The sequence below is a fragment of the Rhipicephalus microplus genome, chromosome 9 (genome assembly GCF_043290135.1).
Source record: "Rhipicephalus microplus isolate Deutch F79 chromosome 9, USDA_Rmic, whole genome shotgun sequence".
NCBI classification, from domain to species: Eukaryota; Metazoa; Arthropoda; class Arachnida; order Ixodida; family Ixodidae; genus Rhipicephalus; species Rhipicephalus microplus.
The window spans coordinates 8,445,341-8,465,530 of NC_134708.1; the positions used below are offsets into that span (position 1 = coordinate 8,445,341).

The 20,190-nt window shown below is 46.3% G+C and overlaps 3 protein-coding genes across 5 annotated transcripts in view; 1 reads left to right on the forward strand and 2 right to left on the reverse strand.

The window, feature by feature from the left end:
• The window catches only part of LOC119164839 (alpha-(1,3)-fucosyltransferase C-like), a 41,780-nt gene extending 39,679 nt beyond the window's left edge, over positions 1–2,101 (reverse strand). Inside the window, exon 1 of the mRNA XM_037417040.2 lies at positions 1,947–2,101. The gene's annotated coding sequence lies outside the window, so the exon portion shown is untranslated. The remainder of the gene's footprint in view (positions 1–1,946) is intronic.
• The window catches only part of Nrg (Neuroglian), a 43,252-nt gene continuing 23,162 nt past the window's right edge, over positions 101–20,190 (forward strand). The window contains exons 1-3 of one of the 2 annotated variants that reach the window (XM_075873062.1): positions 101–1,443; positions 14,840–16,099; positions 17,771–18,081. In XM_075873062.1, coding sequence (XP_075729177.1) covers positions 1,311–1,443; positions 14,840–16,099; positions 17,771–18,081 — 1,704 coding nt within the window. In that variant the 5' untranslated portion in view covers positions 101–1,310. Of the gene's footprint in view, positions 1,444–12,253; positions 12,455–14,839; positions 16,100–17,770; positions 18,082–20,190 lie in introns of those variants that run through there. The other variant, XM_075873061.1, reaches the window with a different exon arrangement.
• On the reverse strand, positions 4,974–11,136 carry LOC142771512 (uncharacterized). 2 transcript variants are annotated; one of them, XM_075873059.1, is made up of 8 exons: positions 11,055–11,136; positions 10,014–10,143; positions 9,709–9,884; positions 9,192–9,251; positions 9,061–9,120; positions 8,891–8,995; positions 8,722–8,835; positions 4,974–8,426 (listed from the first exon to the last, which is right to left on the reverse strand). In XM_075873059.1, the coding sequence occupies exons 2-8, from the start codon at positions 10,127–10,129 to the stop codon at positions 6,370–6,372; spliced, it is 2,688 nt and encodes an 895-aa protein (XP_075729174.1). In that variant the 5' UTR covers positions 10,130–10,143; positions 11,055–11,136; the 3' UTR covers positions 4,974–6,369. The 2 variants fall into 2 exon arrangements, with proteins under 2 accessions (XP_075729174.1, XP_075729175.1); XM_075873060.1 differs by having other exon boundaries at positions 8,393–8,426; positions 8,722–8,995.

Genomic DNA, 20,190 nt, shown 5'->3' on the forward strand with positions numbered 1-20,190 from the left:
ATATAAATATTTGAACCACGCAAATATTTCATAAACAGCACACTTAAGCAACACGGTTATTCTTGGCTAGATATGTATGAGAACTCACATATTTATGCCAATAATGACTTTCAGATGGCACTCAGAGGCACGTGCTCCGCACAACTCCGATAGTCAGAACGGCAGCTCAGTACAAAACACTTTCTACCCATCGCAGGGACCTCTCAGCAGTTTGATGTCAGCTTCATCGATGGAATAAAATTCAACACACGCGAACAAAAAAAAAAAGACTTCTGGCTTCAAAAATGGTCACACGTGCCAACAAAAATATCGGCAGCACGCGCGTCACTGCCGAGCGTTCCGCCGAGACGGCTGAACCGCTCGTCGTAGCGCCATCTAGGAAGGCACCGCTGAAGCTGCTAGATAACTGATAACGGCCCGAACTTAGCTGAACGTTCTGGGATGTCGCTTTTTCACGCGTTGCGAGGAGTGTGTCAGCACCTGTATATTTTTACACCGTGGCTTTGAAGCATGCGCATATGCCCAGAGCCATAGCGGACACATAGCTGGAGGGTTCGCACTATGTCATCGCGAAGGCTTGCCGCGTAGTTCTCCAAAATATTATGAATTACTTTGGGAGAAAAGGGCACCGCGAGTGCTGGGTGGAACACGCAGAAAGCAACGGCATGCACAGGCACGGCATCTCGAATTGGAAGTTGACGCAGACGGGCGCCGTAGCCCACAATTCTTTGCATGAGCCACGATTTTGACCGTGGCAACTTGAAGGTGAAAGCTACCGAAATCATCCTGTTCTTGTGAGCCGATATTGTAATATGCCCACCCCTCCCCCGGCCAACCTCATAACATATTTCTGCACACCAAGTGGATTCGCAGTGCCTCCAGGATTGGCACACCTTTGACCAAGCGACGATGTCATGTGAGACTAGCATCGTGCGACGTCATCATATAGGGGCAACATATGACGTCACACAATGTTGGTACATGTTACGTCATAAGGAGTTCATAGAAAGACATCTAACAATGATAATTTTTTTTTTTGTATCACGCGAGTAGACACCGACGATACCTTTTCACGCTAAATATGACGAGGCGCCTAAACCATTCGTTTCGAAAATTTCAGCGTCCACACGCGAACACTGCTAGTGTGAAGGGAAATGGAGCACCAATGACTGCAACTTGTTTGCTTTCTTATATTATTTTCTTTATATTGGTCTCACTTTCTTTGTGCTATGCGATAAGTCAGCGCTCAGCCTTCCACGCGTGCGTCTTCCTGTCGATAAGCGTGGGAGAGTTAGCCGCCGAACAATCGCATGCAGGCAAGCGTGGGAAACAGCTCACGCAAGCCATACGAGTCTCGGCGCGAACGACGCCGCTTACGTTCAGCGCACGCCCTTCCAGCGACCATATCTGAAACCGGAGCACCACTGGCGGGAAAACATTCAGGTAAGACTGCATTATGATAACGCTCGGCTGCTCAACCGAACGTCGCGCCGGGTTCCATGCCGACCAGGGCGATCGCATTTCGGCGGAGACGAAACGGTAGAGGCCCGTGTACCGGGCGATGTTGATTGATTGATTGATTGATTGATTGATTGATTGATTGATTGATATGTTGGGTTCAACGTCCCAAAACCACTATATGATTATGAGAAACGCCGTAGTGGAGGGCTCCAGAAATTTCGACCACCTGGGGTTCTTTAACGTGCACCCAAATCTGAGCACACGGGCCTACAACATTTCCGCCTCCATCGGAAATGCAGCCGCCGCAGCCGGGATTTGAACCCGCGACCTGCGGGTCAGCAGCCGAGTACCTTAGCCACTAGACCACCGCGGCGGGGCTAACTGTACCTAATACAGAAGCAATTTTCATGTACATTTTTAGAATGTCAAAAACTGTAAAGTTCAGTATAAAATAAAAATAATCATTTCAAGGAGTGTCAACTTACCTTATTGGGACGTTTCGTTAAGGCGTGAAAACTGTCACGGTTACATAGGGCGCAACTTGAAGTACCTTCCCGGAAGCTAATGATCGCTCAAACTATGATGAGTGGCGCGCACCTACAAACCCGTCGCAACACTGTTTCACAATCTACCTGTCGCAACTACGCCGCCACTCCAACGTTTCACTAATGAGCTGTCTCCGTCGATGATACGTTTCTGTCTGGCCGACATACTTCCGCCTCCAAAACAAAGGATCGTTGAATTGCGTAGGCTGCACACGGCGCCTTCCGCATGCAGCGGACGGGAAAACCCATATATGGATTCGCTGAGAACGCCATGCAGGGCACAAGCGTTGCGGTGGTCCAACCGCCATATGGCTGGCGGCATGTACGCTGCTCTTTCCTGAAATTGAACCTGTATCGCTAATCACCAATCAAATCGCGAAACTGCATAACGGACACACGATCCACGGTCTATTGTTAGCAATGTTTGCTTCATCTTATGCGTCACTGTAGGCTCACATTCATTCATCCTATGAGCTTGTGCACGCGGCTGGGCATGTGGCGGGGGGGGGGGGGGGACTGCCTTTCTATGTGCAAGCGCGCCAAACTGCACAAATGGCACAAGATCCGTGCTGCCTAGATGCGTGTGCCAATGAGGGGTGAGGTGGAGTGCCACTCCCTAATTATCTCGAGGGAGAAGGGGGTCCAATTAGTTCCATATTCTAACTCTTCAAATTATTTCTTTCATTGGTTAATGTGCAAGCTCATGCTTTCTTGATTTTCATTTTTGCATACATCCGTCCGTTACGTACTAAGCTCAATTGTTTTCTCTCGTACACTTGGGAGGGAAAGGGGTTCACTGCGGTGGAACTTGGCCACGCTTTGGTGAATAACACTGCGCACGCCTTCGGTTATACGAGTAACCGGTCGCATCACCATACGCACTCCTTTATACTTACCCTTGAATAACATGATCGAAAATTCGAAATTGTTATAGTCTCGTTGACACTATATATAACGCAACCAGAGCCTGCAGTTACGAGTACAGTGAATGTATACGTACGTGTTGTCGCCGAGGGCATATGCCCGAAAGAAAGTCTTCGAATTAATTAACCAGTTAATGAATGAATGAATGAATGAATCTGCTCGACGATATGTCGCCCGCCAAAACTAAACATACTTACTCTAAATGCGGTGCATTGATAATTGAATACAGCATGCCAAGGCGCCTTTGCTTCGGACACTGTACAAAAATAAATAACGCGACAAAGTATGTCCCTAAACCACGACGTGATTATGAGACACAGACACCGTAGTGGAGGGCTCCGCAAATTTCGGCAATCTGGTGTTCTTTAACATCCACTTAAATCGCACAGTATACATGGGCCTCTAGCATATTGCCTGCACCGAAATGCGACTGCCGAGGCCGGAATCGAACCCGCGACCTTCGGAGCACCTAAGCCACTGATACACCGTGGTGGACTAACGCAACAACAGTAGTATTAGTAGTAGTAGTAGTAGTAATAGTAGTAGTATACTGAGAAGTGCTTTCTTTACCACCACCACCGCACTGCTGCTGCTACTGCTGCTACTACTACTACTACTACTACTACTACTACTACTACTACTACTACTACTACTACTACTACTACTACTACTACTACTACTAGTAATGTGGTGGTTGTGGTGGTAAAAAGAGCACTTCTCATTTATGCTCGTTATCAGCATTTTAATTGCTCGCTGTGCACAGTATAGCTTATAAGCCGCCGATTTCTTCTAGAATATTTTCTGATTCCAGCTATGCCACTGTTATCCCCTGAGCGATCCAGTTGTGAACCGTACGAATTCATTTGTTAATTTATTGAATATGCGTACGAGCAGGATATTTGCGGCCGAACCGACCACATTTCAATGCTGAACGATGGTAACTAATTGAAAACGATGTTAACTGGCTTGCATCCCTGATTCTAACACCAAAGGGGCAAAGGCAGCATCAGAAATAGATAAGCATATTCATCGCGTACGCAACACATCGTCGCAGAATGCCAATACCTTGGTGACATAAGATGCTGCAACTACGCGTCGATGTATGCCATGTCAGCAGGGATTAAAGTTATCTTCCTTTCGCACCACTCACGTGCCATTCATTTGGGTGTGGCCGACACTTCGAAATATTTATAAACTAATAAAAAACATCATATTTATGTATAGCGGGTATTCGAATGTTTCTCCACCTTTATTTCTTTGCGTAAACTGGGCCTTGGAGAACCGTGTTCGTTGTGATATCATCATCCCCGTGAAGAAATTATTAGAGTATACTCATTAGTAGTCAACGTTGGCAACGTGGCAAAGGAAAGTGTAAATTGTGAATTAGCACCGCACCGTAAATTTTGGGGAAGGCTGTGTTGCAAACGCCACGCTGGGCGTGACCTCTTCGCCTTGCCCCACTGTGCTGCTTTTATTAAAGTGACCTGGCTGACAGCCAATATTTGAGTCGCGCCCACGCCTCGACCTTCACGGGAGGCGTCCTAATTCACTAATAATTAAACGCGCACACCGTCATGCGTGCGGCACGCTATCACAGAAAGGAGCTAAAAGCGGCTTTGTGGGCGCATTAGCATAGAGAAATAAAAAAAGGTGAAGAGTGGACACTCCCGCAGACCCCAGCGGCCCAATCGACTCTAGCACACCTAGTGGTTGATGAGAGCAAGTGGCGTGCGCTTCCGGTTTCGGTTTCACTGGCGCAAATTTCGAATTACTTTGCATAACCGACGTTTGGCTATGTCGAAAGTTCATGATTTCAGACCACTATTCATCGCCCAAATGGATAGTTTTTGTAGGTCGTTTTGATTTAGCGATTCCCTGTTTTGTTTTGTTCAGTGGTTCGTGCGAATCGGTCGTGACGTAATTTTTATTTCGATTAAGTTATAATAAAAAGAGATGCAGGTAATGATAATTCACTACGGTTTTATTCATCGCGCTTGTGTTTTTCATTTGGAACGAGTGATCAATGTATATATCAGTCAATGAGACAGTGTATCCGTAATGTTTTATTCAAAGGCAAGGTAGAGTCTGAGAATATAAAAAGCACAATATGACAAAGGTAGACAACAAATGCATCTCGCCTTACAAATAAATTGTAACAAATACGGAGAGAACACAGACAATGCACACATCGTTAGAGTTGGCAGAAGCCGAGAAGCTGGTGAAGTATGACACACCGGGCCAGTGGGTAAGTAAGGATCTATGGCAAAAAACACAGCGCACAATGCTGATGAAGAAGGAAGAAGTGACATATACACAGCAATGAAGTCGCGAATCACGCCTGGGGTTAACCGAAATAAAGCATATAAAAAAAGAGCACACATAAACCACACGACACAATATAGCAGAAAGGCAAAGGTGCAGTATGCTGGCTGTGCTTAAGAACAGCTAGTCCAAAATGAAAAAAAGCAGACTTGATGCCTGCTTGTCCTCAGAAAGGTAGGGCTTTGCAGCTTGCTCACTACGTGAAAGACAAACTTTATGCTACAACACTGGCAGGTTTTGTGGCTTTTGTTATGCGTCGCCTTCATCAAAAAACTTAAGATCCCAAGTGATTTGCGTCTGGGTGTTGCTGTGACGCTTGCGAGCTAAAATAGATTGTAGTCATCACTTATCCAGAATTGTGGACCTTAATTGGTGCTACGAGAGCGGTATTACAGGGCTAATAAATTGCAGAAGGAAACCACTTTGGCTCATTATTTTTCACAAAGGCTCTACATCGTACGTTATCACTCACAAGCTATATAAAAATAAAATGGCAGCGTCCGCAGCCCCATCAAACGCTACAAGTTTGGGTATTCTTTTGAAAATTTTGATGGGCAAGATGAGGAGGTTGATGAGAAGCTAAAATACGAAAAGCGTGATAACATGAACCGTGCCCACTTCATACTGTGTTCCTTACCCGCTCGAAGACATTTCAACAAGCGGTTTTGTTATCGATATATTACTTGAGCTGGAGAGATAAAGCATACACAGTGACCAAGCGACCCACAGTAAAGTGTACAGTTCGCCCGTATTTGCTACAAAAAATACAGACAGGATACCCAACATTCTTTTTAAGGTTATGCAAATCACTTCGAGCGAATACACAGTGTTCGTACTCCTCATAGCGGGTAACCAAAACAATGAATGCAACGAAGGAGTGGTTAGTCCAGTTGAACTGAAAATAAGCATATAAGACCATAATGAAGTCTGCTGTAACGAAGTAATAACATAAAAAAGCTATTGCAGGATTCGGCTCAACTCGAATACTTTAGTGTAAACCCGCCGCTAATTGCTAACCTTTGAACTTGTCAAGCTGCATGCCCGAGATTGAAGACTGGAACCTAACCCTGTCTAAGTTTCGGTTCACAAAACGCACATGCCAACATAAACGAACCCGTCAAAACATTTTCAGAAACTTAGCGCGACACCCAGCAGAGCAGAAATGAAAATCGCCAACACTTGACAGATGGTGATACAAAACATCGCACACTTTCAGGTGATGTGCAGTGGCCTCAATTATGGCAAGAAAGTGAGATTCAAGTTGTTGTACGTATGCAAAAGCTGCTTCTGATGGCACAGTGAGATTCCCAAAAAGTTTGCTGGGGACGTGGTATGCTTTGAGCATTGTCAAATACTGGTGGGTACCCTTAAGCGTCTCACTGTCGTCTTTCAGTAACTGTGGGCAACTGCAACCGTCACATGCATTCCGAAGGAAGTGTTTGATGAGAAAACCAGCTACATAATATGCAGCGGAGTCATCGATAATATGGGAGTGAATGTTTGTCGCAAGTTCAGAGAGATCGTCTAGAGCGGGAAAGTCGTCAGGCTGTGGCTGTGCACACTCCTCATTATCCACAAGAGACGCACTGGTGAGGGAGAATGGCGAGAGCTGCTCCTGGAGGAGGTCACATTCATCATCCTCGACATTTCCGTATTCTGACAGCTTGAAGAGTTTTCTTATGCAGATATGCTTCAGGCCACAAATAAATTGTGCTACATTGGGGTTGGTGTTGCAACCCTGTTTTTGCCTAATGTGGCCAAATATGTTCTCCAGAGGATCCTGTTGAAGCCTGCGTGTTAACAGGTATTCAAAATTGTAATTTTTGGAGAGGTCGTCCCATAGTTGACAAATTGCCTGAATTGTAATTTGCCAACCTACGATGGTTTGTGGTTGACGTCTGCCAACAAACTGCCATGATGCAATCCAGGGAAGCTGGCCTCGGAGGAAGTCAATCAGCTCTGAATCATTTTTCATGATTGCATGCCGCAGCTTTTGCGAAGTTCTTTTTTTACTCGAGCTGTTCAAGGCATCGAAAATCCTGTCCATACGATCACAAAATTGAGCTGTAGTGATGGCCGAGGCAGGAAGCACCTTCGCATACACCATTGCCGTGATAGCAATCGAAACTGATGCACTGAGGACCTGAGTTGCTCTGCTGACCTTCATATTAGAAAAAGGTTTCTTATGAACGTGCCGTTCAGTCAACTTTGGAGCCAATCGCAACCGCAACTCATGTGAGGATTGGTAAAGGCTTACAATGTGCGACCAGTTAACGATGTCATCCCCAATGTATAACTTGTGTGCTTGGACATTATTGCGCGTTGTTTTAATTAAATGCGGAACATCAAAAATGTAATATACCCGCTCACCATTAACTTCAAAAAAAGGCTTTGCTACAGTCACTCTTAGTTGGTTAGCGAGACTTACATTTGAACTGCCCTGGTCACAAATGACTGCTTTCACTGCAATATTATTGCTCCTAAGCTCCAAAATGAGTGACACCAGCAAGTTATGCATAACAGATGATGGTGTTGATGTGTGCCCTATAGTAAAAGCAACCGGTTGAACCCACTTTCTCGAAACACCAACAAGAAGAAAAACCAGTGCTCGATCAGCGATGGTTGAAGTGCGATGAGTGCCATCATCTGTAAAACCCTGGACAATGTCTCTTGAAGCATCATAGTACAAATTCTTTTTGAGTGCTATTTCGTCGAAAACTAAAGCGCACACTCGGTCCCGTTCATTCCAAGCTTGAGTATTTGTTGCAATGGAAGAAAGGATTCCTGGAATTATGCCTGGAGTCATCTTTACATTAGCTAGCCACCTCCTTAATGAACGCCGGGAGGGCAAAGAAAAATACGGAGCCAAAAATCGGTATGCTCGCGGACCTCGGAAGTTTAAGTGAAGAGCGAATTTCTTGAACCACACGGGAAACCGCTTGCCCTTGCGTTTGGGCCTCAAGTGAACATGTGCAGAAAGAAGTTTAAAAACCTCCTCGGTGACGTGTGGTCGGATAACTTCCAGGGCCTTCGAAGTCGATGACTGTGCTTGGTGAGGCTGTCTCTGCAGTCTTTTGATAGTTTTCCGCTGTGCTGCTACTTTGGCTTGCAGATGTTTAATGGTTTGCTTGTACTTCATTGATGGAGACATTGTCGCTGGCACACAGGAACGCACTGCAATAAACAAAAAAATTGATGTAAAAGCGAAGAACAACTATTCCCATACGAGCACTTTCCTCGCTCTTTCAGACCCAAGGTGCACAACTTTCTGTGGTACAAAGTTTTCGATTCCACTACCTAAAAACAAACCATTCACAATGTTGACAATGCACAAAAAAATTAAAATCACTGAGAGCCCACCCTTACATTTTGTAAGTGCACACGTAGTGTCCTTTTGAGGATAGTTTCCTCAGAATGTCCTAAACATAAAATAGCACACTAAAAACTGCTGCAATAAAAGCATAGTCACCATTTTCTCTAAGGCACTCAGGCGTGGAGCTGTTGGCGGAGACGTCTTCTGGAGGGTCTTGTGAAGCTTGTTCAGTGCCTCGGACAGTGCTGTCGGAACAATCTTGCGAGCGGCCTGCGGAAGTCTCTATATCAATCCACTCTGGTGTTGAAGTGAACATACAACTTACCGGCCACACAAGTTCCTTTTGTGACAGCTGAACGACTGGTTAAGGTTTTCTCCGGCAAGACGAAATCATCAGAAATTTTTTCACCAGCTACAAGGGAGCTGCCACCTGCAGAGGTTTGGTCAACAGTCCATTTGGGTAAAAAAAAAAAGAAATCGCGACACTGAACGCACCTTGTTCATCGGGGCACCTCAATGTGTGGGAGCCGCTTTTTGAAGCCTCTACCGCAGGTCCTGAAGAGATGAAATTACGACAATGTGTCAGTAAGAGGCTTAAAATAACACAAACTGAAGCTCATCCGCACCTTGCAGTGCAGCTTCTGCAGCCATGTCACAGTCACTACTTGAAGCGACGCTCAGAGAACCTGCATATATGTGCAGTTGGTACAAGTTACAAAGCTTGTAGCATGGGGAAACTTAAACAGCTCTTTCAAACGCATAAATTGGTCGAACGTGGAAGAAAAGAGACGGCACCAACTAGGAAACAAGTAATTTGTGATTTTTGGAATTATCAACAGTGGCAGCTTTCACTGATGAAAGGTATACGTACATGTGCACTCAGGCTTGAAGATAACGTGAAATAGCCCTTTAAAGTCTTTCAAAACAAGTTGCGCAGGTCCAGAGCATCAAAAAATGACAGAAATGTAAAGCTGCTGTTAGGAAGGTAATAGCCCACAATTCACAGAATTTAAGACTTTCCAAGTGTTACTTCTGTAGTGAGGTTTCTCCATCGGCTACAAAGATCTTCACGGTTAACTGTCGCCACTGATTCAATACAAGTGGCTGCTATTGCACATATTTGAGTTTCAGTCAATCACTTACATGGTGCAGCTGGTTGCACACTGGGAACAGCCATTCTTGTAAGCCTTGTGTGCCCAGGGTCCATGAAACTTTGAGCAGTAAAATGGTCGCTACAAACCCTGTACGTTGCGTACAATAGGCTGGCCGGCTTACTCAGGAGATCATCGCGTCCAGCATACTGCATCCATGCTTTCATCCTGCATTGGCAATGAACTATCAGCTGAAAGGGGAAGTGCTTGAATAGTGATTTTTTATTGTTACCCTCACTTAGCAAGTACGAACAGTAAGCCTACAGACATGCAAACCATACAAAAGCTTTAACACACCTGCCGTCCCGTGGTACGCGGAAGAAACTCGTCCCAGGCTTCTTGTGGGTTCTGCCATTGTTGAAGCACCACGATACACAGCAGTAGCTGCCGTAGCTTGGACCGCCGGACGGCATGGCGTCAGCGCGGTCTGAAAATGTTAGTAAGTGGATGCTTCGCTGTCAAATTACAAAAAAGATATGTGCACGTCATAAGTGTACCAGCAAACTCCTTTGATTGATTAGCTAATCGATGCACAATACAAAACCAGTGATACATCTCTGACCCATAAAACTCTGACTTACAAAGATATACGTCAAGACCACGAACAAAGATCTTCAGAAGTTTCCAGGCCGCTATCCCTTGTAATGCAATGGTATCGCGGCCTGGAAACTTTAGAACACCTACGTGCGTACGCAGTATCAGCAGTACATTGGGAAGAAAAATCGTAGTGGAAATTTGTGCGGTAAAATTATATTGGAAACGTCAAAAAAATTTGTGGGCAGCTTGCACTAGTGGCACAAGGCTAGCGAAGAAACGAAGATGATGGCCACTTGGCTAGTCCAGATTTGCCTCCGGCACACCAAGAATTATTCGTGTTCCGAGCCTTCGGCAAATGCGTCGTGAAGCATGCGAGGCCCAGCAAACGCTTCTCAATATTTTGCACCGAGCCTACGACCTAGCTGCCCAGCTATGCTCAGCGCACAGACGCTCGCGTCCGTGGCAAACGCAGCACGCGTCGCCTCGGCTTGACGCCGTGCCGCCTTTGCTATACTGCATACGTTGCACAATGTTCCCGTCTAACCACCGCATAGAGCCACAAACTTTCTTTTTAGCGAACCTCCCAGTCCTTACAAGCTTCAGAAAATGGTTACAACTGCGTGAATGAGACGCCACGTAAGAAACAAACTCGCACACACGAAGCGCAACGTGTGTGTGTGCATCTTTCTATGTTTGTTGCATGGTGTCTTTTTCGCGCAGGCGTAACCGTTTTCTGAAAAAATGACCCAACAAGACCAACAACATGTCATTCAACAAGCTTCGCTTGAAAACGTGCCTCACCTGTTATCTCACGCTTGAAAACGCCGACGCAGCAGACGTTGACGAAAGCGACGAAAGCTTCTCGCTGTCAGTCATGCATGGGCTTGTCGCTGGGTAGATGGTGTTTATGACAGTACGGCTGAAGAAAAATAATCGCGTAAGGTGTGTTGAATAAATCGTTTTTATGTATAAAAAACATACCAAATTTGAGCGTATAATTATTAATTTGTGAAAACAATTCTGTTGCATTGATTATAACTGTGTTTTTTTTTTTGCGCTTGCGCCCTGTGACGTTTGGTGGGAGCACTAGTTCGTTACGTAGTCGTGACGCACTTCCTGAGGCCAGGTTTTGCGGAGTGTCCGCTCTTGTCTTCTTCTTTCTCTATGGCATTAGCGAGCAGACGGCGTCTGGAGGACTGTAGAGTGGTTACAACTTAGTGAATAAACCCAAGTCACCACTGCAAACATTGATGTAGAAAGACCGCAAGAGCGCGCTGCTAGCAGGTCTTCAAGTACGTTTGCTCATCCCCGCGCTCATCAAGACACTCTCTCTATATATAAAAAACTTGCTTTCTTTAGAGAAATTTTATACAATTTTTTTAGAGGTAATGGTTCATTTACAAAATGAAGTAATCGAAAAGTTTATAGCGCTGTTTTACAGATAGCAAAGTTCTAAATTGCACTGGGAAGTATCCACATTTTAAACTAAATTTTTATAATGTAGTGTCAAACACACTGAGTGAACAGGGCTTATAAATTCACATGTACAATTTACAAATTATAATACTTAAGCTTTTGAAAGGACTTGATGGTCTCACTGGTTTGATAGTTTTTTCTCTTTAAGCTTCTAAATGCCAATCGTTATTACCAATCGTTGCGCTTCAGTGTACATTTTCATAAATTACATACTGCAAACTCGCACGAAAGTACACTTTATTTCTGTAATTTGGACAGAGTGTGCCGGCTGGAAGTGCTCACAATGTTGCAAAATTATTGCGCGTTGCGACTGCAACGCTTAGCAGAGGTTGGTTTCGTTAAAATTGCCACTTCTTTACTACGTATGGTTCACCTACTGACAATTTTGTTCACTGCGCTAACGAAGCAAAGAGCGCATGCGTAATGGCACCGCCCATTGTTTTGCGTGATGTCACTGGTTCTTGGTTGTATACGTCACCGGTCTGGCCCGTGTTGTTGTGCGTGCGTTTGCCCGTTCCCACGGCAGCGCGCGAAAGAAGGTGTATGTATGTGCGTGTTGCCCGCGTTTCGCTGGCAACGATTCTGTGTGTGTCAAGGGGGACGCCGACCGTTCGGAACTTGTCGTCGGCCTGTGTGTGTGTGTGTGTTTGAGTGTGTGTGCTGTGGACCGTCGTGGAGAGCGCCCGCAAGGTCTCCGGGACCGGGCACTCCTAGGTTCAAGCTAGGTCCGATTCCATTTTCATTTCCTCGTTCGCCGAAGTACACTTTGTAACCGCATGAGTGAGACCCGGGCTGCCGACCGGTGCAAGGAAACGAGGCTGTATCTTTAGGCCTAGTTCCACGGGCGCCCGTCAGTCGTTCTTGGGAATCGGTAGCTGAAGGGTTTCGTCGTGTTCGATTCCTTCCGCGATGTAGCGATAGTCGTGCTCCTGACGAGGCGTATGCGACCCCGCCGGTGCGTTGTCCGGACGAGTGGCGAAGCTTTGCTCGGGGCGTGGCCCTGCCTCAGGGACTTCTAAGCCGATGGGCCTCCTTCTAGCTGCTTGTAGCGAGTTGACCCCATGTCACGCTGGCTGATGCCTCTGATTCGTCTGCCCCGTTCGAGGTACACCCTATAATATGTCGGCCTGTCTCGTCAAAAGTGCGTTATTACTACGGCATGCTTTCTAAACGACGCCTCGGTCGTGTTGCTCGGCTCGGATCACCGGCAGCGCATGACCGAACCGCTCGGTTCAGCTCCTGACCGATCTTTAGGCCATGTGAAACCATCAAAAAAAGGGTCACTATCGCGGACACCGGGCGTAACGATTCCCGGACTATCTGTGCGGCGGTTACATGGCTACTTTCGATCGCAATCGAGCCTGATAGGGATCGAATTTCATGACCGCGATTGACATCTCATCCTTTCACACGCACAAACAAGCCAGTTACTGTAAAAAAAAAAAAACTCGATCGCGATATAAACTGCGTGGGACATCAGTGTGATGTCAGTGTTTGCACCCGCGTGCCTGCAACGAATCCGGAAGTGAACCGTTGATTGAAACGCGCGACAGCGTCCTTGTCAGCGCACTTGTAAATAATTACGCGACCCTATAAATAGCGTCGAGTACTGGCTGTACGCGGGATAGCGATCTCAACGCGCGCATCCTGCCCTCATTGTACTCGCCGGCATTCGATAGCCTGTAATGATGGTTGCACGTTCAATCCATCCCTTCGGCATGTTTGCAGCTGCCCTCTGAGACCGGTTTAGTCTGCGATCGATCGCAGCTCTTCTTTCAAAGACGGGCGTTTCCAAGACGAGTGGACTTGCGTGTTTTGTGCAGACCGCGCCGCACGCTTTTAGGCTGTCTCCCTCATTCATTTTCACGCTGAGAGCTGTGATGGCGATTGGACGCACCATCGAAATTCGCATAGAGCTCTGATCTATTGTGGGCTGCGCGTGCTTTGGGTGCCTAAACTCCTCTTCTGAATGCGCAGTGATGGCTGGACTCGCTTCTGAGTTAACGGAACGCCCTGTACTGTAACACGGAACTGGAATATCTGTTACACCAGTGTTACCCAGTGACTTTAATATCGACCGGGCCTCATCCAGATATAATTCTATCACTGTGACTGGCTGCTTTATGCAAGCTACAGAAAATGGTCAAATGCTGTTGAGAAATTTTATCCCGATCGAGCTTAATAGCACTCCAGTGCACCGAGTGACAACAGTATTAATCTCGTTTCTAAAGAAATCTGTTTCTACGAGTCCAATCTTTCTCTAGGGCATCACATCCAAATGCCTTTTTACATGCAAGTACAAGGGAGTGCACTGATTGCTCATAGTGGCAGTATACTGTAATAACGTAGGCCAGCTTTGGTCTCAACGTCCTCATTTGATGTGTTTCATGTTTGTTGTGGTTGAAAATGTTTGTTTTTCTTCATGCTTCATTTTTTTTTTTATGTGAAGAGGTATTTCACTTTAATGTGTTTGCTGCTCACTCTAACAGTATCTGTTGCTTCAAGCATTGTGTCATTATAATTAACACTTGTCTCATGCTGCTTGATATACATATGCCTCCAGCAAGCAGATGTGTCAAGAAATTTGAGCTAATGCCTGAAGCAGCTCGTGTCCTTTAGTAGTGCTTCAGCTGAAAAATCAAATTATTGCTAGCAGTTTTGGTTTTGCAATGTATTAAAAGCAACACCATGCATATGTGTGGCCTCCTCAGATTTTTACCTACTACGTGGGACCAAGTAGATGCAGTCAAAATTTCTGTCACGGCATTTAGTGTTGAAATTTTAAAGTGCTGCCATTACCAGCATTTTTCTTTTTCGTCTTTTCTCGCTCACAGCATACTATCTTGTGGTAAGTGTGATGATTTTGGAATTGTGAAACAATAATCTACTAACATGAGGAAAACAGTTTTTCTAAGTTGTGTCCCTGTAAGTCCGAAAACACTTGTGAGCCGTATTTTGGGGTGCATGTTAAGGAACTCCGGATTCTGGTTACCCTTCGTGCCCACTACCGGTGCTTTGCACAATCAGATGAAAAACCAATATTGTTACATTCATGAGCATAAAATTTTCACTTTTGAGTTTCTTTCTGACACTGTGGATTTCTCACTCAGGGATGGCACATGTACCAGCACTGCTGCTGCTGCTAGGTGCAGTGGTGGCGGGTGCGGTGGTGCCCTCACCTCCTACGATGGTGAAACAGCCCAAGCATGAGCAACTCTACCAGGTGTCACAGTCTCAGGACGAGCTGGACAAGCCGTTCCTGCTCGAGTGCGAAGCTCAGGGCCACCCAGAACCCACCTACGAGTGGACCAAGAACAACAAAGAGTTTGACTACGTCTCGTATGACAAGCGAATCTCGCAGCAGCCTCGCCGCGGCACGCTCGTCTTCACCAAACCGGACGACGTAGACGAAGGACTGTACCAGTGCCGCGCAACCAACCTCCACGGCACGTCCGTGTCCAACGCCGTGTTCCTGCGCAAGGCTGAACTGAACAACTTTGCAGAGGAGACCACGAAGGAAGTCTACGTGGTGGAGGGCGACCCTCTGTCGCTCGACTGTAACCCTCCCACCGGTTACCCGCGCCCGAACATCTTCTGGCTCATACAGTACTCGAGCGGTGCACTCCGCAATGTCAACTCATCGCGGATCACTGCTGATCCCGAGGGTGACCTTCATTTCTCGCGCGTCGAACTGGGTGACGCTCTTTCCGATGCCGTGTACACGTGCAGTGCCACATCGGTGTTCAGGCGAGAGTACAAGATTGGCAACAAGATTCAGCTGAAAGTTGAGCCAACGTCAAGCGCTGGAAAGGCCGAGCATGCTCCTGTGAAGCAATACCTGTCGCCACCAAACCTTGTCGCACTTAGGGGCCATGAGCTGAAGCTGTACTGCGTCTATGGTGGCACGCCGTTGCCCCAGATCTCGTGGTCCAAGCGGGGCTCTAATCCCACATCACGACGCTTCACCTACTCCAACTATGGAAAGACATTGGAAATCCGTTCTGTGAGCTTTGAAGACGAGGGCACGTATGAGTGCCAAGCCAACAACGGGGTGGGCGTGGCCCAGACACATGCAATGCATGTCAAAGTGGAGGCAGCGCCTTACTGGCTGCGTGTGCCGGACAACACCAACGCCGCGGAAGAAGAAAGCGTCAGCTTTGAGTGTGCGGCTACAGGCATACCCGAGCCTAAGCTGCAGTGGTTCGTGAATGGTGTGCCTGTTGAGAAGGCCGAGCCAAATCCCCGCCGCAAGGTTGAAGGTACCCTGCTTACCATCGAGGCACTTACCAAGCGAGACACAGCCGTCTACCAGTGCAACGCCTCCAATCCTCACGGATATGCCTTCCGGGACTTCTATCTGAATGTGCTGGGTAAGTGCCTGCACGCTTCCTTGTTTCCTTTTGCTATTTTGTTGAGAGAAGCAAGCCATCTTCTGTTGACAAAAAATTTATCTGAGTCAGTGTTGTTATTGCCTTGACATGCATAGGTGAAATAGTTTTGCTGTGTGGTAATCAATCTTATTTTTCCTCAGCATTTCCGTCTTGTAGTAAGTTCGTGCACAACGTGCTTGGAGCTATGACACCTCTGAGGCTGACATGGCTGTGTATCTTAGGTGGTGGGGCAGATGAATGCTTTGCTGCCACTGGTTTGCTAAGATATATGTGGATTTTTTTTTACTGACCGTACACTTATATCTTATTCAACTTTTGAGAGCAACTATCTGCCTGCAGTGCACTTGATGAGCCCTTTGTCTGGTGAAGAAACCTGCAGTGTTTCGTGTGTCTAAAACAAATTAGTCGGTTGTCGCGTAAGCTCCAGCTGTAAACAGTACCTGTGAACCAGCTTCATTTAGAGTTTGATTTCTTTCAAATACCATAGCATACCTTTGTGCCTGTCTCTGATTCTCACTAGTTTGGAAAAGAATAGGTTATCTCGTCCCTAAACTTCATTCTTTCAACCTATCTGCAGCTCCGCTATGGTGCTTGAGTGGAAGCCTGTTTCGCACTGTTCTGCTGTCGGCGTATCCTGCACATTCACAGTCACATTTAAAAGAGACATTGCGGTTTTTGTCATGTTTGGTTGATGCGAAGAATTTGTGCTTTTCAAACAACAGACTTGAAGAATTGCATGGGCATGTTACTAGCAATAGAAAAGCATTTTAGTCTGCTGATGTTTTTTTTTTTTATTGTTTATATATGCGACCAATATAAAAATAATTTAAAACATCTTTGGTAGCTAAAATTTCATAGCTGTGTGGAAGTAGTGTCATGTTTCAGTAAAGTAACACGAAATGGGGCATAGACAAAGAAACTGTATTACTGGACAAGCGTGAATTTGAAACGAAGTATGTTTATTGTATAAAGAACAGCATGCTTTTGCTATATCTTGGTGGCATGTCACCTTGAGTCTACAGTGCATAATTTCTTGGGGAGCTTGCTCAGTATCTGTGGCATCTTTATCTTGTATTTTTCTACAGTCCAACAGTTTGTTGTAATTATGGCAGAGGCTATTCACATGCATTTCTTGCAAGTAGCCTCCAGTCTGTAGTTTTTGGCTGCTATTGAACACGCAATAAAATGGCAAGCCTGAATTCTGACACGGTCAACCATGACACAGTCTGACACGGTCAGACGGAATCAAATGAATCAAGCACACAATTAGGCCAGAGAAAGCATAGAGAACATTAGTTCTCTTACTGTAGTGTGCCAGTCGTGACGGATATTGAAATGAATGGAGGTAGGTTCAAAATCACCCTCTTCATCGATAGAATCTTCACCCAAAACCTTCAAATTACGTGCGGCTTGAGATACAACTGACAGAAATGATGATTTTCATCAACTTCTTGTGTCTATATACGTCACAATTGGTTTATTACAGTGAAGACTTTAACAACCTGTATTCTTTCCCTGGCCACATTGTCTGTTTGAGTGATTAGGTCGTAGTGGACACATAAACAACCTCTTAAAAAAATTCCTTTCTTTCGTTTGGTTTTTGTGCTTGTCATTCATATGGTAAGCTCTAATCCTCAATTCTCCTTGCAGCGCTTCCGCCGACCATCACAGAAGCACCCGAACAGCTGACGCTGGCCGTGGTAACATCGAGGGTGACGCTGCGATGCCGCGTCTTTGGGGCCCCACGACCCGAAGTGAAGTGGATGAAGGAAGCACAAGAGCTGACCGGAGGGCGATATCGTGTCCTTGACTCGGGCGACTTACAGATTGACGACCTACTAGTCACCGACCAGGGCGAATATACCTGCTACGCCAGCAACAAATTCGGTGACGCTTCAGCATCTGGGTCACTAGAGGTCAAAGGCAAAACGCTTATCACACAGCCACCTGAGAATTACGAGGTAACTGAGCTACTCGTAAAGCTTGTATCACGAAATATGAGAGCAGGCAATTGGCCGTGCATTGTGGCTGAGAAATCATGTTCTATGAATTGCAGATGGGCTAGGCTTGTGCGAATAGGGAATTCTATGTTTGAAGTGAATTCCAAGCGAATAGTAGTTTTGGTGGAATAATTCCGAACCGAATTTGAATAATACATATTACATAAAAAGAAAAATGGACATATTTATCATGACCTAACTAACCTGCACAGTATTTTTTAAAATTGAAACAAGGCCGATGCAAATGTCATTCTTTTTATTTCAGAGAAAGTGGGAACAACTTTGAATAGTAGCAGGATTTGACTTTCGGTAGAATGCATGTGATAACTTGTAAAGTATGTTACATTTTAAGACTTGCCATACCTAGAGCTTGTAAGTTCATACAGCGAGCTTTTGAACTTAAAAATAAGCCTGTGTGAAGGTAATATCTTCCTTTAACCTTGAAGTGGAGCTTCGTGCCAGTGCGAATTCCTCTGAACATACTGTAGCGATGCTGAGGCAGACAGGTTAAAAAACAAGCGTATTTATTAGGGCGAACTTGTGCCCACGATTCTAAAGACTGGGGTGTTCAAGTCCGAGTAGCCGAGTGGCACAGATACAGCTATCTTCCTCTTCCTCGTTGCCGGAGCGCACGAACGCGTGGCGCATGCCAGCCGGGTCTTGCTTGTGCTCTTGCCACGATGATTGCGGCGAGCTACTTGAACGTGGTTAACCTGTCGCGGCATTATCCCCTTCCTCAGACGCATCGTCCCGATGCTTAAAACAGTGAAAAGATACATGCGCACTCTCACTCGTTTTTCGACGATCTGTCATGATAGGGTTTCATGCGTACTACGTGTACCACTTCCGTGGGATTGCGGCGTCTTGAAGTCACGTGTCCAGCGGTTCTGACTTCGTAAGTGACGTTGCTGATACGGTTGAGTACTTCATAAGGGCCGAAGTATCGGCAAAGAAGCTTTTCAGAGAGTCCGCGGCGGCGCACTGGTATCCATATCCACACTTTGTCACCGGGATGATAAAGTGCGTCACTGCTTCGCTTGTTGTACCGACTAGAATCGACGTGCTGTTGGTGGCGTATTGGGTATCTTGCCATTTGCCGTGCTTCTTCGGCTCTTTGCAGGAAGTCATCTAAGTTAGGTGGATAGCTGCTTTCGTCCTGTAGTGGTAACATGGCATCCAGCGGGGTGGTCACTCTTCGGCGGACTACTAGTTCGAAAGGAGCTACGTGGGTTGTTTCTTGAACGGCTGTATTATATGCGAATGTTACGTAGGGTAATATTTTATCCCACTGTTTATGTTCAACATCGACATACATTGATAGCATGTCGGTCAGAGTTCGGTTGAGGCGTTCGGTTAAGCCATTTGACTGAGGGTGATACGCCGTTGTTCTTCTGTGATCGGTATTTGTCATGCGCATCAGGCATTGCATTAGGTCTGCCGTTAATGTGGTGCCCCGATCCGTAATAACGACGATGGGCGCGCCATGTCTGAGCACTATGTTGTTCACAAAGAACTTGGCGACTTCGGCAGCTGTCGCACTGTACAGAGAGTCAGTCTCAGCATAACGGGTCAGATAGTTTGTGGCTACGACTATCCATTTCTTGCCTGCACACGATGTCGGGAAAGGTCCTAGGAAGTCCATGCCGACTTGTTGGAATGGGGCATCTGGAGGGTCTATTGGCTGGAGAAGGCCGGCTGGTTTTACGGGTGGAGTTTTGCGCCGTTGACATTGACGACAAGTTTTCACGTAGTGCTGCACTGATGCAAGCAACTTAGGCCAATAGTATTTCAGGCGAATCCTGGCGAATGTTCGGCTCACACCCATGTGTCCAGCTCGTCGTGGCAAGCGTGCAGAATTTCCTCTCGCATGGCTGTGGGCACGACTAGTAAAAACGTTTCACCATTAGGTTCGAAGTTCCTCCTGTAAAGGACACTTCCTCGAAGGCAGAACGCGGAGAGCCCTCTGGAGAATATGCGAGGGACTTGAACGTCGAGACCCTGCAGGTGTTGTATAAGCGCCACCAAATCCGGGTCATCTTGTTGTAGTTGAGCGATTTCGGATGCGTCGAC

Coding starts and splice junctions, on each gene's coding strand:
- LOC142771512 (XM_075873059.1), bottom strand. CDS start 10,129: ATGCCGTCCGGCGGTCCAAGCTACGGCAGCTACTGCTGTGTATCGTGG. Junction 8,836..8,890: donor AAAAGGAACTTGTGTGGCCG/GTAAGTTGTATG, acceptor AGACTTCCGCAG/GCCGCTCGCAAGATTGTTCC. Junction 8,427..8,721: donor TGAGTGCCTTAGAGAAAATG/GTGACTATGCTT, acceptor TGTTTATTGCAG/TGCGTTCCTGTGTGCCAGCG.